The sequence below is a fragment of the Cuculus canorus genome, chromosome Z (assembly GCF_017976375.1).
Source record: "Cuculus canorus isolate bCucCan1 chromosome Z, bCucCan1.pri, whole genome shotgun sequence".
NCBI classification, from domain to species: Eukaryota; Metazoa; Chordata; class Aves; order Cuculiformes; family Cuculidae; genus Cuculus; species Cuculus canorus.
In genome coordinates, this window is record NC_071441.1 from 65,331,864 (window position 1) to 65,352,360 (window position 20,497).

Genomic DNA, 20,497 nt, shown 5'->3' on the forward strand with positions numbered 1-20,497 from the left:
TCTGCAGGAGCAGGACTCTGCTCCCAGGGCTCACCAGCACCTTCTCTCTTCCCAGACTCTTCTGGACTTCACCAGCTCAGGGAGAGCAGCTGTGCGCCAGAGGGCCCTGGGCAGGATCAAGAAGCTCAGTCGCCTGCTGGCCAACAACCCCACCCTGCAGGTCAGGAGCCAGGCCCCCTCCAGCCAGGCCATGTCCCCTCCCTGCCCAGCAGAGCAGCCGCAGCTCCCCTCGCACGGGGCTGCTGCCCAGTTGGCTGCTCTGCGAGCCGGAGCCGGCATTGCCCTGCAAAGCCCTGACCCGCCAGGGATCCAGCGCTGGGCAGCCTCTTGCCCCCAGGGCTTCAGCACCAGCTGCCTGCCCTCAGCCTTTCTGCTCTTCTGCCTCCCACACCCAGGTCTGGGAGAAACGGACAAGACCCACCAAAAGCCTTGTCTTCTTTGGAGACGTGCCAGTCTCTAACCTGGGACAACTGCTAGGACATCTCTTCATTTTCCCATATTCCGTGGAAGAGAACGGAACTCCGGATTTGGATGCCCTGTGTTCTCTATATGAGTTCATCCGCAAGCAAGAAAGTAAGAGAAGTTGCATTGGGGTTCACCACTCTACACAGATGTCTCCTGATAGCTCTGATTCTCCTTAAGTATCATTAGATCTTAAGGATGGTGATGACAGGGTTGACCTTGCTGGCCAAGGAAGCTGCTTTGTCCTATTGACCTTCTGCCTCTTCCCCACTCTCCAGGCAGGTCAATGCCAACGGACGGAGGACACCTCCAGAAAGACACTGAGGATACCTCTGTGACCGATTTTCTCGACGCCAAGGGCATTCTCATGGTAATGAGCTCCTCCCTTGCTGGGACTCCCGTGCCAGGCGTAGGCCTGGAACTTGTAGGAGCAAAGGCACGGAGACTCAGTGGGGCTGGTGTGGCCCCACTGCCCCTGCTGAGAGGGTTCCTGCTATCCCCGAGCAGGGACGATGGGAGGGCTGCACTCCAGGCTCCCAGCAGCACCTCCAGTCTCCTGGCCACCAGCAAGCTCTGTCTGGCTTGGGGGCCACCCACTGTGCCCTTGAGCTCAACCTTCCTCCCTCCCCCCGGGGGCCCCCTCTCCTCAGCCTCCCCCAGGCAGCCACTGCAGCCCCCACTGCCAGCTTTCCTGTGGGCGCCGCTACCAGCGCTGCCGGGCGTCTCTCGCCAGGGCTGCCCAGCACAGCAGCACAACCAGGGCTGTTGCTTGGACATCTCTTCATTCCTTCCCTTTGTCCCCCAGAGGCTGGCACGATACCTCCGAAGCGAGGAGAAGACGGACATCGTCGTCGCGGCCATTGAGGCAATGAACTGGTGGAGTGTCTCTGACAAGGATGCAGCAAGAAATGTGGTGGATGTGGCCATGGGCGCCCCTGAGTGCTGGCTGCTGGATGTGAGTGGCCTGGGGCTGGACGGCCCTGCCCTTGAGCCCTGCTGGGCCTTCTTCCTCCCTCCCTTCCAAATGCAGGGGCCTTGGGCACCTGCAACCACCTGAAGTCAGCAGAGAGGGATGGGAAGGGCAGCTGAGGAAATGGCTGCACTCCAGGGGCAGCTCCATCCTCACCTGTGTCCCCTCCAGGTCCCAAACATCATCAAGTCCATCCACCAAAACATCACAGGCGTCAAAATGGAGACAGCGCGGCACAGCGTGGAGTCACTGCTGCTCCTCCTGACCCAGCATCATCCGACCAAAGTGCTTGCGACACTAATGACCATCGCACCACCAAGAGACAGGTTCTGGCCCTGACAGCCAGGAGGGTTGTTCCTGTGGGGAAAGGGACACAGAGATTCTCCGGCTGCCGGAGCCAAGGAATGGTGCAGGACACCCCTGGGGAGAAGGGCCCCCCCTCCCACCGTGCTTTCCAGCCCCAGGAAAGCCCTGCAGCAGCCAAAGGTGGCCAAGCCAGGCCAGAGCCCCACCAGCACGCTCCTCTCAGCTCCACAGCGAACTCCTCCTCGCTCCTCTGCTGCTGTCCAGGCCACTCCAGCCGAGGGCCAAGGTCCCCATCCTGCAGGGCTGCCCCAGGCCAGGCTGTGGTGGCTGAGGACACCCTGCTGACGGAGCCCTCTTCCTTGCAGCTCTGCCCTGCCTGTGTGGGAGGCCATGTTCTCCATGCCAGAAACCATGGAGAGCATCTTGATGGAGCTGTTCTTGTGGCACCAGAGGGAACGGGAGCAGCTCCTCTACGCTTTACCGGAGGACATCGGCATCCTTCAGTTGCTTGTGAGTTCCCAGCAACAGTCCCAAGTGCCCTTAGCCTCAGCTGCTGGTGGAACCTGGAGCTGCACAGTGTGAGGAGATCCACTTGCACTGCTGCTGGCTCACTGCTGCCTTTCTTCCAGGTCCTGGCCTGCAAGGACTTCCAAAATGACAGTTTTGAGGCATTGTGTAAATTCTGGAGATTCCTGAGGTCTCCAAACCCAGCCATATGCCCACTAGTGCTCCAAGGCTTCATGGTGCTCTCTCAGAGAGCCGAGACGGTGAGTGTGGCGCAGGCAGGGGGAGCCACACTGGCAGCCGGGAGCTGGGGCAGTGGGCAAGGCGGTGGCTTGGCCACGGCTGGAGTTAGTTGGTGGGGTGATGGCTCCAAATGCTCTCCCTGCCATGGCAGGGTCTGGTGGTTGCCTGGGGAGCTTTCCAGGCACGGAGCTTTTCCCAACAAGGAAATTGTCTTCACGCAGGCAAGAAGAATGCGGGTCCTCCTGCCGGACATAACAGAGGACCTGCAGTCCAGCAGTGAAGATATCGTGATAAGGGCCCTGGGGACCATTCGAAATATAACAGGTTATCTGAAGAAGGAGGAGGCCAGCTCCAGCGCCTTGCAGCTTGTGGAAAAGCTGCTGCCCCTCTTTGATCACGTAAGGCTGATGGGGAACCTGAGCCTTGCAGATAGGTAGCGAACCAGGATAACTGCCCTGCTGCCCAGCCCTGCCCACAGCACTCGGAGCAGGGGCTTCTCCTCTCCGTTCTCCCCCAGGTTTCTTTGTTCTGCAACCCAGCTTCTCCCCAAGAGCTGCTCTCAGAACCCCGAGGGCTCCTGCAGGAGCACAACCACATCTTCTCTCCAGGCAGCATGGCCGGGGACAAAGGCTGAGCCAGGGCTGTGTGGCCCACAGGCGTTGCCAAGGGTCAGCCTGGTCTCCTTCTCAGCCCCTTTCGGGGAAGCTCGTCCCTGACGTGGCTGATTGAGCTGGTGGGGAGCGCTGGGTGGCCAGGAGAGCACCTTGAGGGGCCTTGCACAAGCCCACGGCCATTCAGCTGCAGCTCCAGAGCTGTCCCGCTCCTCCAGTACCCGAATCCAGCCACAGAGCATCTCCCCTCCCATCAGCCATGGTAACACTCCAGCTCACCATGGCAGAGAGATATTGGTTCTCGAGTCCTGCTCTGTTTCTTCCCACCAGGAGCTCAGCCAGGTGAGACAACAAGCCATCGGGTGCTTCAAGGAGCAGCTGAAGAGCGTGGCATGGAAGCACAAGAGCCTGATGAACAGCAAAGTGAGAATGGCCCTGCTCCCTCTATTCTTGCACTTGAGCGATGAAACGCCAAGTGTGGCCAAGGTATAAATTTCAAGGCTGAGCCGTGATGTAGGGAAGAGGCTCCCAGACACTTGGGCCAGGGCACGTCCCAGCTTCCTAAGGCCATCGCCATCCCACAAGCAAAGCCACGAGAAGAGGGATGCCCAGTCTCCCTGCCCAGGCCCTTGTGTCAGCTCCCACCTTCTGCTGCCCCACAGGCATCTGAGGAAGCTCTCCTGGTGGCAGCAAAGTTCCTCGGCTGGAGGGAGCTCAAAGAGCCCATCCGGTCTCAGCAGATGTGGATAATAGCAGAGTGCTTGGTGAGAAGAACCCCCAAACCCCAGTGCCCAGGCTGGACAAGGCCTGCCCCACATGTCTGGGCTGTAGGTCTCCCCTGTCCAGCTCCAGCCTTGAGCCCACAGCCCAGAGCTGCACCCTTGCTCCCTGTCCTCAAGAACAGAGCTCCCAGGGGCTCTTCTCCACGTTTTGTGGGAGGGAAGGGTCTCCGCAATGGGGCATCCTGGGAGGAGGGACTGGTGCAGCCAGCTGGGGAGGGTCTGTGACATGCCCATCCCTTGTGCTCAAATCCAATTCTCTGTTGTCACTTCCTTGTTTTTAGGAGTTCCAAAGACTGTGAGGAAGCTGAGAGAAGAGAGAGAGCCCCGCTCTCCCTCAAATCCAACCCTTTGCAGCCCCTGGAATGTGAGGCGCAGCGTCTCCCTTGTGTCAGGCCACTGTGCCTCATGCCAGCCCGGTGTGCCCAGCTGTTTTGTCCTCACTCTCACTCTCACTGCTATCATTCCAGAACACCGCCCCAGATTAAATAGAAAAGGTACATTAACATTTCTGTATCATTTCCACTTACAGGCAAAAACCCAAACACAACTGTACAACTAGCAATAAAGCCCATTTCCCTTCTAGATTTCGTTTTAAAAGGTAAATGCTTGTAAAACCACTGGGTTTTTTCTGCAAGCATACCTCAGTGCAAAGTATCTGCTTCAGTTAGCAGAACTCCAGTACCCAAATCTGCTGAGGGCCTTGCTATATAAGCACCTGTATTGATGTGAGCTGACTCACTCATGTACCTTTATCAATATCAACAGGCCATTACCAAACTTGTGCCTGAAGCTGTTTGCAAAACCACATGTGCATTTCTATATACATATATAAAAATGTATATTGCAATGGAAACTTTCCAAATCCAAACCCCTCTGTACCTCGAACGAATGATGGCTCCTGCAAAGCATCACTTAGTAATCTCGCCGGTCTGCAGATGAGTGCCACGGTGATAGGTGTCACCACAGAACAGCATCGGATACTCGTTATCCCACGAGCTCTCATCATTTCATCGTATACAAGGCACTCCGTAGGGAGCACCTGAATGGCTGCATCTTGCCCATTTGCTGGGGGAATCCGTGCAAGAGCGAATAAGACTAGGCTGTTTAACCCTCTAGTTGCAATTCAATTTAATCTTGTCATAGTTTATACAGGTAGAGACAAATATATGTCTATATAGAAAAACTCTTTCAGAAGGGAAGTTTTTCCTAACATCTACTTTAAGCCTCTCCTGGCACAACTCGAGCCCATTCCCTCTCTTCCCATCCTGTGGTACTTTGCAGAGGAGGCCAACACCCACCCCGCTACAACCTCCTTTCAGGCAGTTGTAGAAAGCCACAAGGTCTCCCCTCAGCCTTCCCTTCTGCAGGCTAAGTCCTTCCAGTTCCCTCAGCCTATCCTCATACCTTTCACCAGCTTCAGGGTCCTCCTCTGGACACACTCCAGCACCTGGACATCCTTCTTGTATTGAGGGGCCCAGAACTGAACACAGTATTCGAGGTGCTGCCTCACCGGTGCTGAGCACAGGGGGATGATACCTCCCCTGCTCCTGCTGGCCACACCTTTTCTAATACAAGCCAGGATGCTGTTGGCCTTATTGGCCACCTGGACACATTGCTGGCTCGTGTTCGTGCTGCCAACCAGCACCCCCGGGCCCTTCTCTGCCAGGCGGCTTTCAAGCCAAAGATCTCTCAAACAGTCTCAGGACTGGGAGGAGAAGTTACCCTTTTGTCTCATCCTACCTAGAAGAACGACTAACTCCGTTACCTTGTGATGAAATAGTACTGGAAAAATGAACTGAATCAAATTATTTTATGGAGACAAGTAAATTGCCAATTGTAACATTTTTTGCCTGCAGCTTCCTTAGTCAAACAAATCACGTACCATTCTATCAGCACTAAAATCAGACAGCTTGAGACTCTGCTGTCATTTTAAAACATTCCCTAAGCAAAGACACCGTAGTGGAAAATCCCCAGCTCAGCGGTGGAGATAAAGAAATCATTTACCTGTCACCATGCATGCCTGTAACCAGTACCAGCTTTCCAGGTACTCCAGCCCCCTGTTATGGAACTCAAGCATGAAAAAGGACCAGAAGTATATTAAATAGGTTAGTAATGAGACTTTTTTACATAAAAGCTCATACCTATGGCACAACAGTATTGTAGCCCTCGACAAACAAATTTTGTTAATTTTTGTACAAGGAGGGGAATGTTGAGGTTGCTGTGGCTTGATCTTTCATTCCTCTCTATGATATAGTCCTTGGGCTGTCTGAAACAGTTGAGACCTAGAGAAAAAGCATTTCAAAACATATTAGCAGCATGAATTTGGAGACTCGATTGCTATCCTGAAGACAGTAAGAGCTAAAGAACTGCCAAGAACATATTATTCTGGTTTGAGCTAAAGCAGAATCAATTCTCTGACTTTTCAGCTAAGCCTCTTCAGTAACTACAATCACCCTTTACATATTTATAAGCATTGATAAGATACTCTCTCAGCCTCCCCTTCTCTAGGCTAAACAGACCCAGGTCTCTCAGCCTTTCCTCATAAGAGAGGTGTTCCAGTCCCCTAATCTTCTCCATGGTCTCTGCTGGTCTCTCTCCAGTAGCTCCTTGTCTTGAGATGGGGAGCCCAGAACTGGAAAAAGGACTCCAGATGGAGCCTAATTAGGGCAGAGTAGACAGGGAGGAGAACCTCCCTTGACCTGTCAGCCACTCTTGGATCATTGAGTCCAACAATTAATTTTACTCATCCATTAGTTTTTCAACCATTAGTTTTTACTCATCTTTTGTCTTTCTGAGGTAAACTCCCAATACAAATTTGCTGGACATTCAGTAGAATTTTATGTCATTTGATTAGGTAATAGAAATTTAATTAGGACGAAGACTTCAAGAAACGTGGGTTTTATGAAATTTACATGAAAATGAACAGTTTTGTATAGCATTTATGAACTACAGACTATTTATTGCTTTAAAAACTCTAGCAGAAGGATGTCTCATACATGTACTGGGATAAGCACAGTCTAATTTCTGATTCCTACAAGTGAAACACAAGCCAAATAGAAAACCAATTACTGTAAAAATCAAGTGTTTCTGAATTCAAAATTGGGGAACTCCTGAGATGAATAAAATTGAGAAAGCTCAGAGTTTTAATTCCCAGTAAATACCTTTACATCTTAACACTACCTGTAGTCTCACTGTAAACAGCAAGACTGAGTGGTAGATATAGTGGTTATTTCTGCAAAGAGTTGTTCAAGTCATTGTATTACAATCAAAGGCTTGGATTTCAAAGGAGCCTAACCCGGTTAAATACTTATGACCCAATGGATTTCAGAGGTTCCTAAAGGGAACATGAGTACATCTTGAAAAGTAGAAACAGCGGGCCTCTTTGTTACAGTAGAAATAAGAAGGGTCTTCTTCCAGGCAGATTTAGAAAAAATATTTATTGTTCACCAGGAGTAAGTTCTCTGATAAAACTGAATGATTAATGAATCTGATGCTTTTAATATCTCATTGGGGAGCTAAGAAGTTACTCAAAGATGACAAGGAGCTCTCCTAGCTACCCTTAAAAACATCCATATGAAAACAGTTTGAAATCTTTTAACGTAATAAATAAATAAAACAAAATGCATGACGCTGCAGAAAATTCAAATAAATCTTTCCTGACCTTTCAGCAAAACAGACAATAGAGATTATAAAATACAGAACAAAACTAAATACATTTTTTCCTCTGCTTATCAAAGCTCCTTAACTTGAACTAAAATAAATTAATTCAGAAAACAGCAAAATCAGACAAAAATTTCAGCCAAAGCTTCAACAGATTTTAGCCCTATTGTGTTTTCCACTGAAATTCTGCTTTGTCTTACAGAGATGTAAGACAGCATCTCTGGTCTCCAGTGAACAGCACTCTGCTATTGTGTAGTGCTGAATATTGTCTTGAAAAGGCACTATGCATTTCTGGGAGACTGCAATACACTTCCATCGCTCCGCAAGTCAAGACCAGCTTTCCAGATTCACTCTTCTCTTTCTTCTTTTGACCTACAAAGTCATGCAAATGTCTTTAAAGATAGAAGTCAAATGTTAAAGAGAAAGGATCCTAAATATACTTTTTAACATCTCAGAATATTTGACTTTTTTTAGGCAGTGGGAGTTGACAATACTAGATGGATTTCCCTGGCTCACATGAATTGCAAGAAATATATGTGCTATGCTAATCTATTACCTGTCTAGGAAACTACCAATCCTTCTCATTTTTTCTTGTGATCTTGACTCTCCAGGTATTTGTGTTAGGACAGAAACTGTATCATCTGCATTCATAGGCAATTCCTTTTCAATGGAAAGAAGATAGCAAGTGACGAGAGTACAGCATGATTGGAGCAGTAATTTTGAATGAGAATGCATGTTAGAAGATATACTTCTTTTGCTATAGAAATGTTTCAGATCATTAACATTGATAGGAAAGAAAATGTACCTATAGGTTTTATCTCTATTAACTACCGGACTGTAGAGATGCCCAAGCAGATTCTACATAACCGCAATTGTATAGTGAAAGGTGTTTAGCCATAGAGTAGATCTTCACTGTTGTTGCTGGAATATACCAGCAACACACTGCAACATTCCATGTAGGAACTCTCAAAACAGGTTCACAAAACCACTGGTTTGCTGTTGTGCTTAATGCAGGAATAAAGCTAAACCACCAATTGTGTCCAGCCTCCAGCTGGAGTTAACTCCATTTTCCACCACTCTTTGGGCCCGGCCATCCAACCAGTTTTTACCCAGCAGAGGGTGCGCCTGTCCAGGCCAAAGGAAGCCAGTTTCTCAAGTAGGATACTGTGAGATTCTGTGTCAAAGGCTTTACAAAAGTCTAGGTACACAACATCCGCAGCCTTTCCCTCGTCCATCAGGCGGGTCACCTTGTCAGAGAAGGTGTTCAGGTTAGTTTGGCAGGACCTGCCTTTCATAAACCTATGCTAATTGGGCCTGTCCTGTGTGTGCTGTGAGATGGAACCTATGATGACCTTCCCTGGCACTGAAATTAGACTGACAGGTCTTTAGCTTCCTGAATCCTCTCTCCCATTCTTGTTAATGGGTGTAACATCTGCCAGCCTCCAGTCTAATGGAGACTCGAGCAGTGGTCCCAAGTGCTTGGATTTCCATCTGTGCCCTTGACCTGGGTCCTTCGCACATAAATCTCTAGTTTTCATTCACTTGTCATATCTTGACTTCTTTTTCTTCCTTTTTCCAAATCTTTCCTTTATTTCAGCACCCTCTTGCCTTTCTCCTTCCCTTATGGGAGAATTGCTTTTGAGGAGGTATGTTTGTGCAGATGGTTTCATCAGTTGTTTTGTTTCCCCCACCTCTTCCAACCTTCCCACCCTGTTATTTCATCCTCTTACCTAATTATTATCAGAGTGTGTTCAGGTCACAGTGTTAAAGTCAACTGGAAAATGAAATCAGGAAATAAATAGTAACAAAATCATAGTATCAGAGAATCCAAGTTTTTATGACAGGGACTGCAAAGGAAACTTTCTCATGTTTAGTGCATATCAATGTAGTGCAGCAATGACTGAAATTCTGTTTGCTCTTTCTGGAACCTGCCCATTTGCTTGCTGTGCACACTACTGTAGCATACGACACACTCCTGAAATAACCCCAAAACAGGAAGCAAATGGGTGAATATCAGTATTTATTAGAGATGTGTGTAAGACAATACTTGCATTCCACATGGCTTGTTCAGGCTCTTTTTCAAATGTCTCTTGATTTAGGCTTAAAGAGCCCAAATTTTGAGTACCAGCTTCAAATGAAATCCAAAGGGTATAGGCTCCAAGAACACAGAAATATGAATTCTGTATAAGGAAATGAAGTCCACAAGATAGGCCTGGTGAACTCGGTGATGCATGAATTCATCAAAAAACAGTGTATATATGTTTTATTTTTAAAGTACTGGGTAATGAAACTCTATTGAAGCAAGGTTAAAAAGAGATATAAATAAAACCTCATGTTTCACATCACAAAACAGGCTGGTTGCCTGCTACAATGAAGTACAGTTTAATAAGTTTAATAGAATTTAATATGGGTTTAGACTGGCTTTTGTTGAAAAGTATCTCCATGACTTTAAAAGAACTTGCATGGTTCTGGTTCTTAGATGCCCTTGGATCCAAGTTTAAATTTCTGTGAAGCATCAGCGGTTGACCATGGCTATCTGGCTGATTTTGCTTTCTGTGTTTCTGTGTTTTTAAAAGTAATTAAAAAAAAGATTAATAAAATATTATTGAGTAATCACCTTTGAAGTGGGTAAGTGCTTTGCCAACACCCTTAAAGAAACATTGGCCATTCTGTAGTATTGTCAAATTAAGACTCTTTTCATACCCAGATTTTGAAACATAGCATCAGAGTTAGTGAAGGACACTATTTATTGTTGGTTTGACCGTATCTAGATTTGACTTCATGGCACTAGTAGAAAAAGACCTTATGGCTTATTCCTCTTCCAGGAAAGCTGGGGAGGGACTCTTATCACGGGGTGCAGTACTAGGATGAGGGGGAATGGTTTCAAGCTGAAAGAGGGTAGATTTATATTAGATAGTAGGAAGAATTTTTTTACTGTGAGGTTAGTAAGGCAATGGAACATGTTGTTCAGAGAAGTTGTGGATGCCCCATTTGTGGAGGTGCTCAAGATCAGGCTGGATGAGGCTTTGAGCAACCTGGGAGGTGTCCCTGCCCACGGCATGGGGGTTGCAACACAGATGACCTTTAGGGGCCCTTCCAATCCAAACCACTCTGTGATTCTGTGATTCTATCAATGAGTAAATGAGGACTGAGTGGAAGAATATATCTGTCTTCCTACCAGGAGAGCAGTACCACGTTTAGCATATTTGAATAATTGAAGTAATACAACTTTTGTAACTCTGAAGAGTACTAAGGAAATTCCTCTAACTGTTTCCAGAAGCAAAAGAAGTGAGATGTGCTTGTTCTGCATGTAGTAAAAGCAGATGAGCCTTGACAGCTGGAGCAGATTTTGCTATTCAATGATTCAGAGATTAATAGGTTATATTGCTAAAAGGGATCATTCTGAACATTTCATGACCTCCTGAGGTCAAAGAATTTCACTCATTCTTCCCCTGTGATTCAGGAAGTCACTTTGTAGTTACAAAGGACCAAAAGAAATCACATAAAAATGCATTAATATGGCACCAGAAAACAATTAAAACATTCTTACAATTCAATCATTTAATTTGCAAATGTTTGAAAGAGAAAACGACTGATAACAAAACCTAGTTTTGCCTGAAGTCTGAAGCAATCATCAAAATTCTTTGTTCTACTGAGTTATAATCTTCTGATTGGTAGCTGAGTTGCCACATGGAAATCCTTCCAGGACCACAGAGGGCTCTAGCCTTTCTTTTTTTTTTTCCTTTCAGAAAACAGGAAGGGTGTAATTGTCTTTCAGTGATGGGTGTGGTTCTCTCTGTCTCTGTTTCTCTGGAGAAATTACTCCTCTGACATAATAAAATGGTGAAATAGAAAATATCTTTTTCTATGAAATTCATCTATTTGCTTTTGTCCTGACAGGTAACTGAGATAATAGGGTGTCTACTCTGCATATTCTTGTCCCTAAATGTCTTCATTTTCAAGGCATAATTATATTAGTAGCATAACCACATCCATTATTTATCAGCATTATTTTATTTGAAACTAAACTAAACCTTGTTGGCCCTTAGCATTTCCTCAAACCAGCATATATAACTCTGAGACACCCATGGAATTTTTCTCCTGAATTCTCTCAATCAGCTGTGGAAACAAATTTTTTCTAGCATTAGGCGGTGTAAGTAGCAATACAAGCACTCACTGAAGTACTAAGGAACCATCTGCCAGTTGTGTTAAGTGTACAAATATACCCAAGGAAGCTTTAACCTTTAGAGAAGTGGAATATATCTGCTTATGCATATTCCTGCAGCTGTAATACATCTAAGTTATTAAGACATAGTTCTTTTGCTTTGCACTATGCTACTGAGTATAACGCATGCAATACTCATCATCAGTATTGAAACCTCTGCAGTACATGCGATCTGACTGTGTTCTTTAGATCAGTAAAACTTAGGGCAGGCATTGCATTTTATTAAAAATGAAATAGTGTATTTGTAATTGAATTTCAAAGGCAGTAACTGTTAGATATGGATTATCTGTGAAACTTTCCTTTGGCAGTGAAATATGTGACATACACATCTTACACAGTCCTACACGACATCCTTCTTCTAAACTGGAGAGAGGTGATGTGGTGGATGGACCATTTGTTGAATAAGGAATTGACTAGGCAGTTGCATCCAGTAAAGGAAAACAAGTTTCTAACACCACCGCTACTACAACCGGTCTGTACTTTCTGCTCCTGCTTCACTGGCTAAATACATAGATTAATATCTTGGTATACTGTGTTTAATAAAAGCCACAAAACACTTAACATAGCAACTTTTACTTACTGATCAAGCATAGATGATGCTGTGTTTCTTAGATAAACTCTATAACATTAAGGCTACGGTAAAATAGCTTCTGCATTTAATCAACACCATTTTGAAAGCAAAGGCTGGTTAGGTAAAAGATATTGAAATCATATGATTGACAATGATAGTATTTAAACAGTTCAAATCAGACTTTAAAGTACCTGTAGTGTACTAAGAGAATTGAGGGAGGAGCTATAGAAATTTTCACTCTGAAGCAGTTTTGATTTCTGGGTTGTAGTAAGAGGACATAAATTATAGAGAAAATTATATTTTAATTCAAAATCTTTTAAATAATAGCATGGCTTGTCCAAAGACTTAAGGGTTTCAACCCTGGCCTTTAATATTGTTTCATTTGCAAATGATCTGCAAAAGCCTCCAAAATTCTTTTCTAGACAGGAAGAAAAGGCACAAACCTGCAATAACATTGTTTCACTTTAAGACATGTTCTACATAATAGTCATTAGTGAACGTAAGTGTCCTGTTAAATTAGTAAATCTGCTACTAAAAAGAAACTTTACATAGAATTTAAAATTTTACAGAGATCTCAACTATTACATAAATTACAGCATTAACTTACATTTATTATATAAATTACATCATAATAGGCGTACATGTGGGTCTTTCAGGTCATTGTGCATCTGTATTTGATTAGAAGTGTGATGGTAATGAGCCTATTTCCTGTTTCAGGAGGGAAGAGAGTACAGCATGAACAGAGAAGAGAATGAAAACTCAGAGAAAGAGCGGTGTATTAAGCAGACCCAGATACCAACAGAGAACACAGGACTTGTTAACAACAAGGCAAATACTGGCTACTACTAATTAAAAGCACTTTATAATAAATTTCTAAGACTTCTGTTTACTACTAGACTTATGACGTACTCATTTAACTTCTTTTTTAATCAGTTTTCTCTTGGTTTCCTAAATAGTTCTTCATTGTTTTTCACTCTTTTAGTTCTATCTCTGGACTAACTCCTACAGAAATCCTTGAGATGACTGATAACATGGCTTGATGTCAGCTGACAGAGCAGACAGAGGACCTTTACAAGTTTGCTTCTTCCCTGGAAGAGCAAACAAGACAGTCCGTGCTGATCTTGTCCCACAGAATCACAGAATCACCAGGTTGGAAAAGACCTCCTGGATCATCGAGATCATCACAGAGCTCAGAAGGACTTTTTTTCTCTCTTTCCTCCTTAATTTTCTTTCAATAATTACCAGAGGCAGGTTAATTAAAACCAAGCCTGTTGTACACAGCATTAAGTAATAAAGTAATGTTAACAATGTCCTAGAATATCTATTACAGAAGCACTGGAAAGTTTCCAGGGCATTGATTTAGGCTTATTTTGTCACTGGTCCTACACCAGAACACACAGTATTGAAACAGAGGCAATTCAGCACAGTATCAGGCAGTCTGATTTTATGCTTTGTTGATGCCATGATGCTGTTAACATAGTGTAATATATATCCGTTGGATGCGGTACGCAGATGAAAAATAACAAGAAATGAATCTTTATATGTTATCTCCACACACATAGATATTCCAGAGGCAAATGGGTTTTCATTAACAAGCCCTCGTGATATCGCTTGGTATCCCAGAATCATTTGGTTGGAAAAGACCTTGGAGATCATTGAGTCCAACTCTACCTGCCTATTACTAAGCCGTATCACTGAGCACCTTGTCTACCCATCTTTGACATACCTCCAGAAATGGTGACTCAACCACCTTCCTGGGCAGCCTCTGCCAGTGTCTGATGACTGTTTTAGTGAAGAAATTTTTCAGGATGTCTAATCTGAAACGTCCACTGGCACAACATGAGGCCATTCCCTCTCACCCTATCACCTGTCACTTGGGAGAAGAGACAAACACCCACCTCACTACAACCTCCTTTCAGTAGACAGTGATGAGGTCTCCCCTCTTTTCTCCAGGCTAAACAACCCCAGTTCCCCCAGCCTCTCCCCAGAAGATTTTTTCTCCAGCCCCTTCACCAACTTTGTTGCTGTTCTCTGGACACACTCCAGGACCTCAATGTCTTGTAGCAAGAGGCCCAAAACTGAACACAGGATTTGAGGTGTGGCCTCACCAGTGCTGAGTACAGGGGCAGAATAACCTCCCTGGTCCTGCTGACCACACTGTTTCTGAGACAGGCTGAGATGCCGTTGGCCTTCTTGGCCACCTGGGCCACTGCTGGCTGATGTTCAGTCAGCTGTCAACCAACCCACCAAGGTCCTCCTCTGCCAGGCAGCTTTCCAGCCACTCTTCTCCAAGCCCGTTGCATTCCTAAACTGATTTTGCAATGTGTTCTTCACAAGTAAAATTTTCATGTTGGGGACGGGATCCGTTCAACCTAACTGCAGTTGGAGGGGATCTACATCTGAGGCAATGGCCCTTGGTTTCCTTTATAATCAGTGCATGCAAATTTACATCAATAGGGAGTGATTTATGTGACCTTTTCCAAACCTCTCCTTTTAAATGACTATACATTTAGTGGCACCTTTCCTTAGTTTTGGAGTGAGAGCTAGCACAGAAGGGCTTTGGTGAGTCTTCCTATTATGTCTTAAGGATGCACTGCTCCCAGTAGGGTTACTAACTGCACAGGCACGCTTTTATCTTTTCATTTATCAGGATTTAGAGCCTGGCAATTTACTCACTTATTGATTGCCATGCAAGTACTTATCTCCTTCTATTGCAGGACAGTAAACTCTGATGGGTGAACAGCTGGGAGGCAGTAAAACAGGAAATTGCCACGTGAACTCATCTCAAAATCAGGGAGTCAAAATCCTAGCCAGCAATGCAGTTAGCAGCATAGTAACATCTGCTCTTAGAAGCCTTGGAATTTTGCTTATCTCTATTATTGTTCTGCACAAGAATAAAGCCCTGCACATGCTCTGCATTCAACACCTGACATTTGGCTCACAGGAGAAATCTTCACGGATGGTTTGCTGCAGAGGAGGGAAGAAATGAGATAGAAAGATAACAAAGCTTCCCTTTCTCACGTTTGCAGGGTATATCTACTGAATTGCTTTTAACTAAGCTTCATCTTATTTATGTTTTTTCATACATGTGATTTCATCTATCTCACTTCGGCGGTGTCTGAAAGAAAACTTTGATAGCTGAGGCTTCTTCCACAATCAATAGTGGCAGAAGGTCTGTCCAGAGATAGTTCAGATCAGAGGAATAAATCACCCTCTCTGAGGTACAATGTAGAAGTAGAGCAATACGGCTCTTAATTTAGATTCCTTACTTAAGTGCCTAAAATCAGACAGATGTAAATTCAGGCAATAGTGTTTTGGATAGAGAGAAATAGAATTCCTTTTCCTTCAGTAGCTACAAGTCTTTAACGGCTTTCACAGTATTTGTTAATTTCTCTCTTTATTACTGTTTGAAACCCAGAAATGTGAGGAGTTTTCAACTGTATTGAACATTTTGTTCATAGAATCATAGAATCATAGAATCATAGAATAGTTTGAGTTGGAAGGGACCTTAAAGATCATCTAGTTCCAACCCCCTGCCATGGGCAGGGACATCCCACTAGATCAGGCTGCCCAAGGCTCTATCCAACCTGACCTTGAACACCCCCAGGGATACTTACTTGTGATGTACTCTAAATTGTTTGATCAAATTAAGTATTGTTGTCCTGAAAATCATCATGTGTGATTTAAATTAAAGATACAAATATGTAGCCATTAATCATAAACTGTAGTAGCTCTGGAATAAAAGTGCCCTGGTATATCAATGTTTAGTTAATGATATGGCCCTTACATATTTTCAAATAAAGTTTTGCAAGACTTTTGATTTAGTACAGCATCATGTCTTGATTAAAAATTTGTACACGTAAAATGTTTTAAAAGTTGGATGGTGTTGCTCATAAAGTAGTTGTCTTTGGGTAATGACAGGTGAACACAGGTATTTTTTTCTAGAGATTGGGAGCCTGAAGCTGTTGTAGATTTACATGAATGGTGTATAGATGGCATAATGATTTTGGAAGGGGCTCTCTAGGTGGCCTACTAACTCAGGCCTATTTAAAGAAAGAATGCTCTAATATGGCAAAATATGAAGCTAGACATCTAGCAGTAGGAATGTATGCATTTGCACAGAGTGGGGAAATGTATTCTGAACCCCCTAACTCTGTAAGGGCATGCAGGGTGCACATGTAGTGTAGTGTTAAAGCAGTCCCGTTCCTTTGCTCTGCAGGTTCAGAGGATGTGCAGGAGGGAGCTACAGATCTGTGTCTTAGATATTCTCGGTATGAAAACAGAGCGTAGTGCGAGTAGAGAGAGGGAAGAAAGACATTTAAAGAACGATATAATCATCATAGAGTCATAGAATCATAGAATCATAGAATAGTCAGGGTTGGAAGGGACCTTAAAGATCATCTAGTTCCAACAACCCTGCCATGGGCAGGGACATCCCACTAGATCAGGCTGCTCAAGGCCCCATCCAACCTGACCTTGAACACCCCCGGGGATGTGGCAGCCACAACTTCCCTGGGCAACTAGTTCCAGTGTCTTACCACTCTCACGGTGAAGAAATTCTTCCTAATGTCCAGTCTAAATCTGCCCCTCTCCATTTTATAACCGATTCCCCTCATCCTATCGCCACAAGCCTTTATGAATAGTCCCTCTACAGCTTTCTTGCAGAGGTAATCAGGCACAATTGATTACCTTCTGCGAACCCATGTTCGCATGAAAATCCTCTTCAGTTTATGTGATATCGTTCTCTGAAAAGGTCACCTGCCTAGTGGATGAAGGGAAGGAGGTGGATATAGTTTTTCAGGATTTTAGTAAAGATTTTGATACTGTCTCTCACAGCATCCTTCTGGCTGAAGGGTAGGGCTCAAAGGATTGTAGTGGATGGGGCTACATCTGGTTGGTGAACAGTCACCAGAGGTGTTCCTCAGGACTCAATTCTAGGGCCGGTTCTGTTCAATGTATTAATCAATGACCTGAATGCAGTAGTTGAATGCACCATTAGTAAGTTTGTCAGTGATCCAAAATGGGAAGTCCTGGTGATGGAAAAGATGTCTTGCAGACAGCTCTAGGCAGATTGGGCCACTGGGCAATCATCATCATTATGAAATTTAACAAGAACAAATGCTAGATTCCCCATCTGGGATGGAGTAACACCCGGCACAAGAACAGATGGGGAGAGAAGGGGCTGGGCACCAGTCCTGCAGAAGGGGAGCTGGAGTGCTGGTCAGTAGCTGGGTCAGCCAGACTCAGCAGTGCCCTGGCAGCCAAAACAGCAAACCCCATCCTGAGGCTGATCAAACTGATCAAAAAAACCCCAGCTGATCAAAAGATGTGATTATCCAACTGTATTCAGCATTTGTGCAGCCTCGCCTTGCATGGTGTGTGCAGTTCTGGGCCCCACAATTTAAGAAGGATGTGAAGGTTCTCAAATGCATCTAGAGGAGGGCAACAAAGCTGGTGGAAGGGATGGAAAGAATGTCCTGTGAGGAGCAGCCAAGGTCTTTGGGCTTGTCTAGTTTGGAGAAATGGAGGCTGAGGGTCTGCCTCATGGCTCTCTACAGCTTCCTGAGGATGGCAAGTGGAGGAGGAGGTGCTGAGCTCTTCTCCTTGGTATCCAGTGATGGGACACATGGGAATGGTTCACTCAAACCTGCATCAGAGTAGGTTCAGACCGGACATTAGGAGGTACTTCTTTACCAAAGGGGTGGTAAAGGCACAGGTTTCTGGAGGGGTGGTCGATTCCCCAAGCCTCTCAGTGTTCAAGAGGCATTTAGACTGCCTTTCATTTTTGATCAGCCCCTGCCTGGTCAAGCAGTTAGACTAGGTGATCATTATACGTCCCTTCCAAATGAAACAGTCTGTTCTGTTCTATTTATAAGGGAAAAAAAGAACAGGGGTATTTTCCCGGTTTTATCAAAACAGGAAGTCAGCATGCAGCCAGAACACTCAAATGGCAACTCAGCAGCTGGGAAACATTCTTAGTACCACAACACAAATGCAACAGAACTGCTCAGGAAACAGTTTGTAAACTTGCAGGTCCACAAACAGCTAGTAGATATTGCAGGCTAAAGAGGTATCTTTATTTCTGTATAAAATATAGATGATCAGATACTGGATAGTATATTATTTACATATTATCTCATACTATATTATTTTATGTATTCACAGCATATGGTGAAGAAGGTGATTAGGGCCCATGGTACAAGAAACACATTGATAAACAGGAGCAAATTCAGCACAGGGCCATGAAGCTGATCAGGGTCCTGGCACACTTGCCCCCTAATGAAGTGCTCAGAGAGCTGGTCTTGTTCAATCTAAAGAAAGAGCTTCAAGGGGATCTTGTAGCAGCCATCCAAAACCTTAGAGAAGCTTATTAAGAAGGTGGAACCAGACTATTTACTGAGCTGTACAGCAAGAGAACAAGACAGAGTGGTCATGAATTGAAATTGGAGAGCATCTTACTGAATATAAAGAAAAAAGAACAGGTTGTCCAGGGAAGTTCGAACCTCTGTTCACGGTGGTTTTCAAAACTCAACTGAATAAAGCCCTAAGCAACCCGGTCTGATCTCAGTGTCCACCTGACTTTGAGCAGGAGATTGGACTTGATGATTCCCTGATATCCTTTCTAAGCTGAATTATTCTGTTAATTTCATGATTTTGACACATAAGTTTTGATGTGGAAACCAAAAGAAATTTAAAAATCCAAGCCTATGATTTAAAAACTGAAAAAAATTACTTGTATCATCATATATATAGTTCCAATTCCTTATTGCAAAATATGTACTATAAATAGGTTCAGTAGTGCATATATTGTTTTCACAAATAAGCACATGGGAAGCACTGCACATGCACATTTACACAGACACATATCTGTGCAAAATGTGCCCTTCTAATTAAGCATATTCCCCCAAATCTTGCATAGTACTAGTAACAATACATTTTGGTTTTATAATGTCTTTCATGTCAGGACTTCAAAGTACTTGGAGGATGATGTAACAAACATAGAGTTAATTCTGAACTGGCTGCTGTCTCTTAGTCTTTAATAAGTTTAATTTGGTAGCTCTGGGGAGAAAAAAACTAATGTGTATGTTCTGAATGAGCACCATGCCTGTGAAATCAGTTCATTTTACCAAGCTGTTGGTTAGAAGAACACCATATGGCCTCAGGCTGTTAAAAATACTCTTGTTTTGCACTGCCTGTTTGTTCTGGAATACTATAGTGGAAATTTAAGCAGCGACTTACTGCCAAACACCAACCAGCAGGGCTCAGAGCCTTTTCCTGTTCATTTTGTGTCACCCTGCCCAAGTTAGGAGCTGGATCTCACCAGCCCCAAGGATGGCATGAACATCCATTTAGTAGCTCTCCCCATTTGCGTAAGCAGTAACTAGAGCTGGCAGTGACATGTGCTTTCTCACTACCTTCATGCTGTCTTCCCATTCAAGGGTTTCCACCCTAGCCCTAGCTGCCCTTGCCTTCGAGGCAGGTGAAAGGAGAATGTGCTGAGTGTACTCGCAAGTGTAACAGGCACTTGTTCAGTTCCTCACTGAGATCCCCTGTGTTCAGCTGATCACAACTGAACAGACAGGCAGGCCAGAAATTCTAGCACACAGACCTCTCTCAAATACAGCATTGAAATTGGTCTGAGAAAAGAAATGTGTAAAGGGGATAAAAATTGATAAAATGTGTTGCTGCACTTGGCCAAACTATCTAAGTGTGTTATGGGAAATCAGTAAAGGACAAATAAAGTACTAAGAAAAGTCCTTCTTAACTGTTTATTCCTTGAAACTAGGTGTCAGCTGTTATCAAAATCTCATGTCCATTCTTTTGTTGTTCAGATGTGGAGAACAGTGGAGAACAGAAATGTCGCAGCCGCAGGGTGCCACTGCAGACAGTGTTTGTTCCTGAGGGTGGCGGGTGAGGTGACAGATACTGTGATCTGAATGATAGTCCCTCCTAAAATTTTGGTAAGTGGAGAGTGCTCAGAGTACGGGATAGGTACCTTTTTGGTTGAATGATTAATGTATCTGAAAGTTAAAATTAATTTGTTGGACTTACTTTATTCATGTTATATAAGGAGTTCTCAGAGGTTATCTTTGGGTAAGTAAGAGTCATGCGAGTGCATCATGCTGACATTCACAAAATCTGTCCTATCCTTGGAGGTTCTGG

At 44.5% G+C, this 20,497-nt stretch overlaps 1 protein-coding gene across 1 annotated transcript; it reads left to right on the forward strand.

The window, feature by feature from the left end:
- Nucleotides 1-717: 717 nt before the first annotated feature.
- Nucleotides 718-13,183, forward strand: LOC128850459 (maestro heat-like repeat family member 5). The gene is made up of 9 exons (XM_054054822.1): nt 718-832; nt 1,268-1,417; nt 1,604-1,758; nt 2,104-2,248; nt 2,368-2,505; nt 2,707-2,883; nt 3,427-3,582; nt 3,759-3,860; nt 13,052-13,183. The coding sequence occupies exons 1-9, from the start codon at nt 749-751 to the stop codon at nt 13,181-13,183; spliced, it is 1,239 nt and encodes a 412-aa protein (XP_053910797.1). The 5' UTR covers nt 718-748.
- Nucleotides 13,184-20,497: the final 7,314 nt, after the last annotated feature.

Bases quoted from the DNA above. Each gene is read 5' to 3' on its own strand.
- LOC128850459 (XM_054054822.1), top strand. From the start codon at position 749: ATGCCAACGGACGGAGGACACCTCCAGAAAGACACTGAGGATACCTCT. The intron at 2,249-2,367 runs GTGAGTTCCCAG...CCTTTCTTCCAG, and splicing joins TCGGCATCCTTCAGTTGCTT to GTCCTGGCCTGCAAGGACTT. The intron at 3,861-13,051 runs GTGAGAAGAACC...TTCCTGTTTCAG, and splicing joins GGATAATAGCAGAGTGCTTG to GAGGGAAGAGAGTACAGCAT.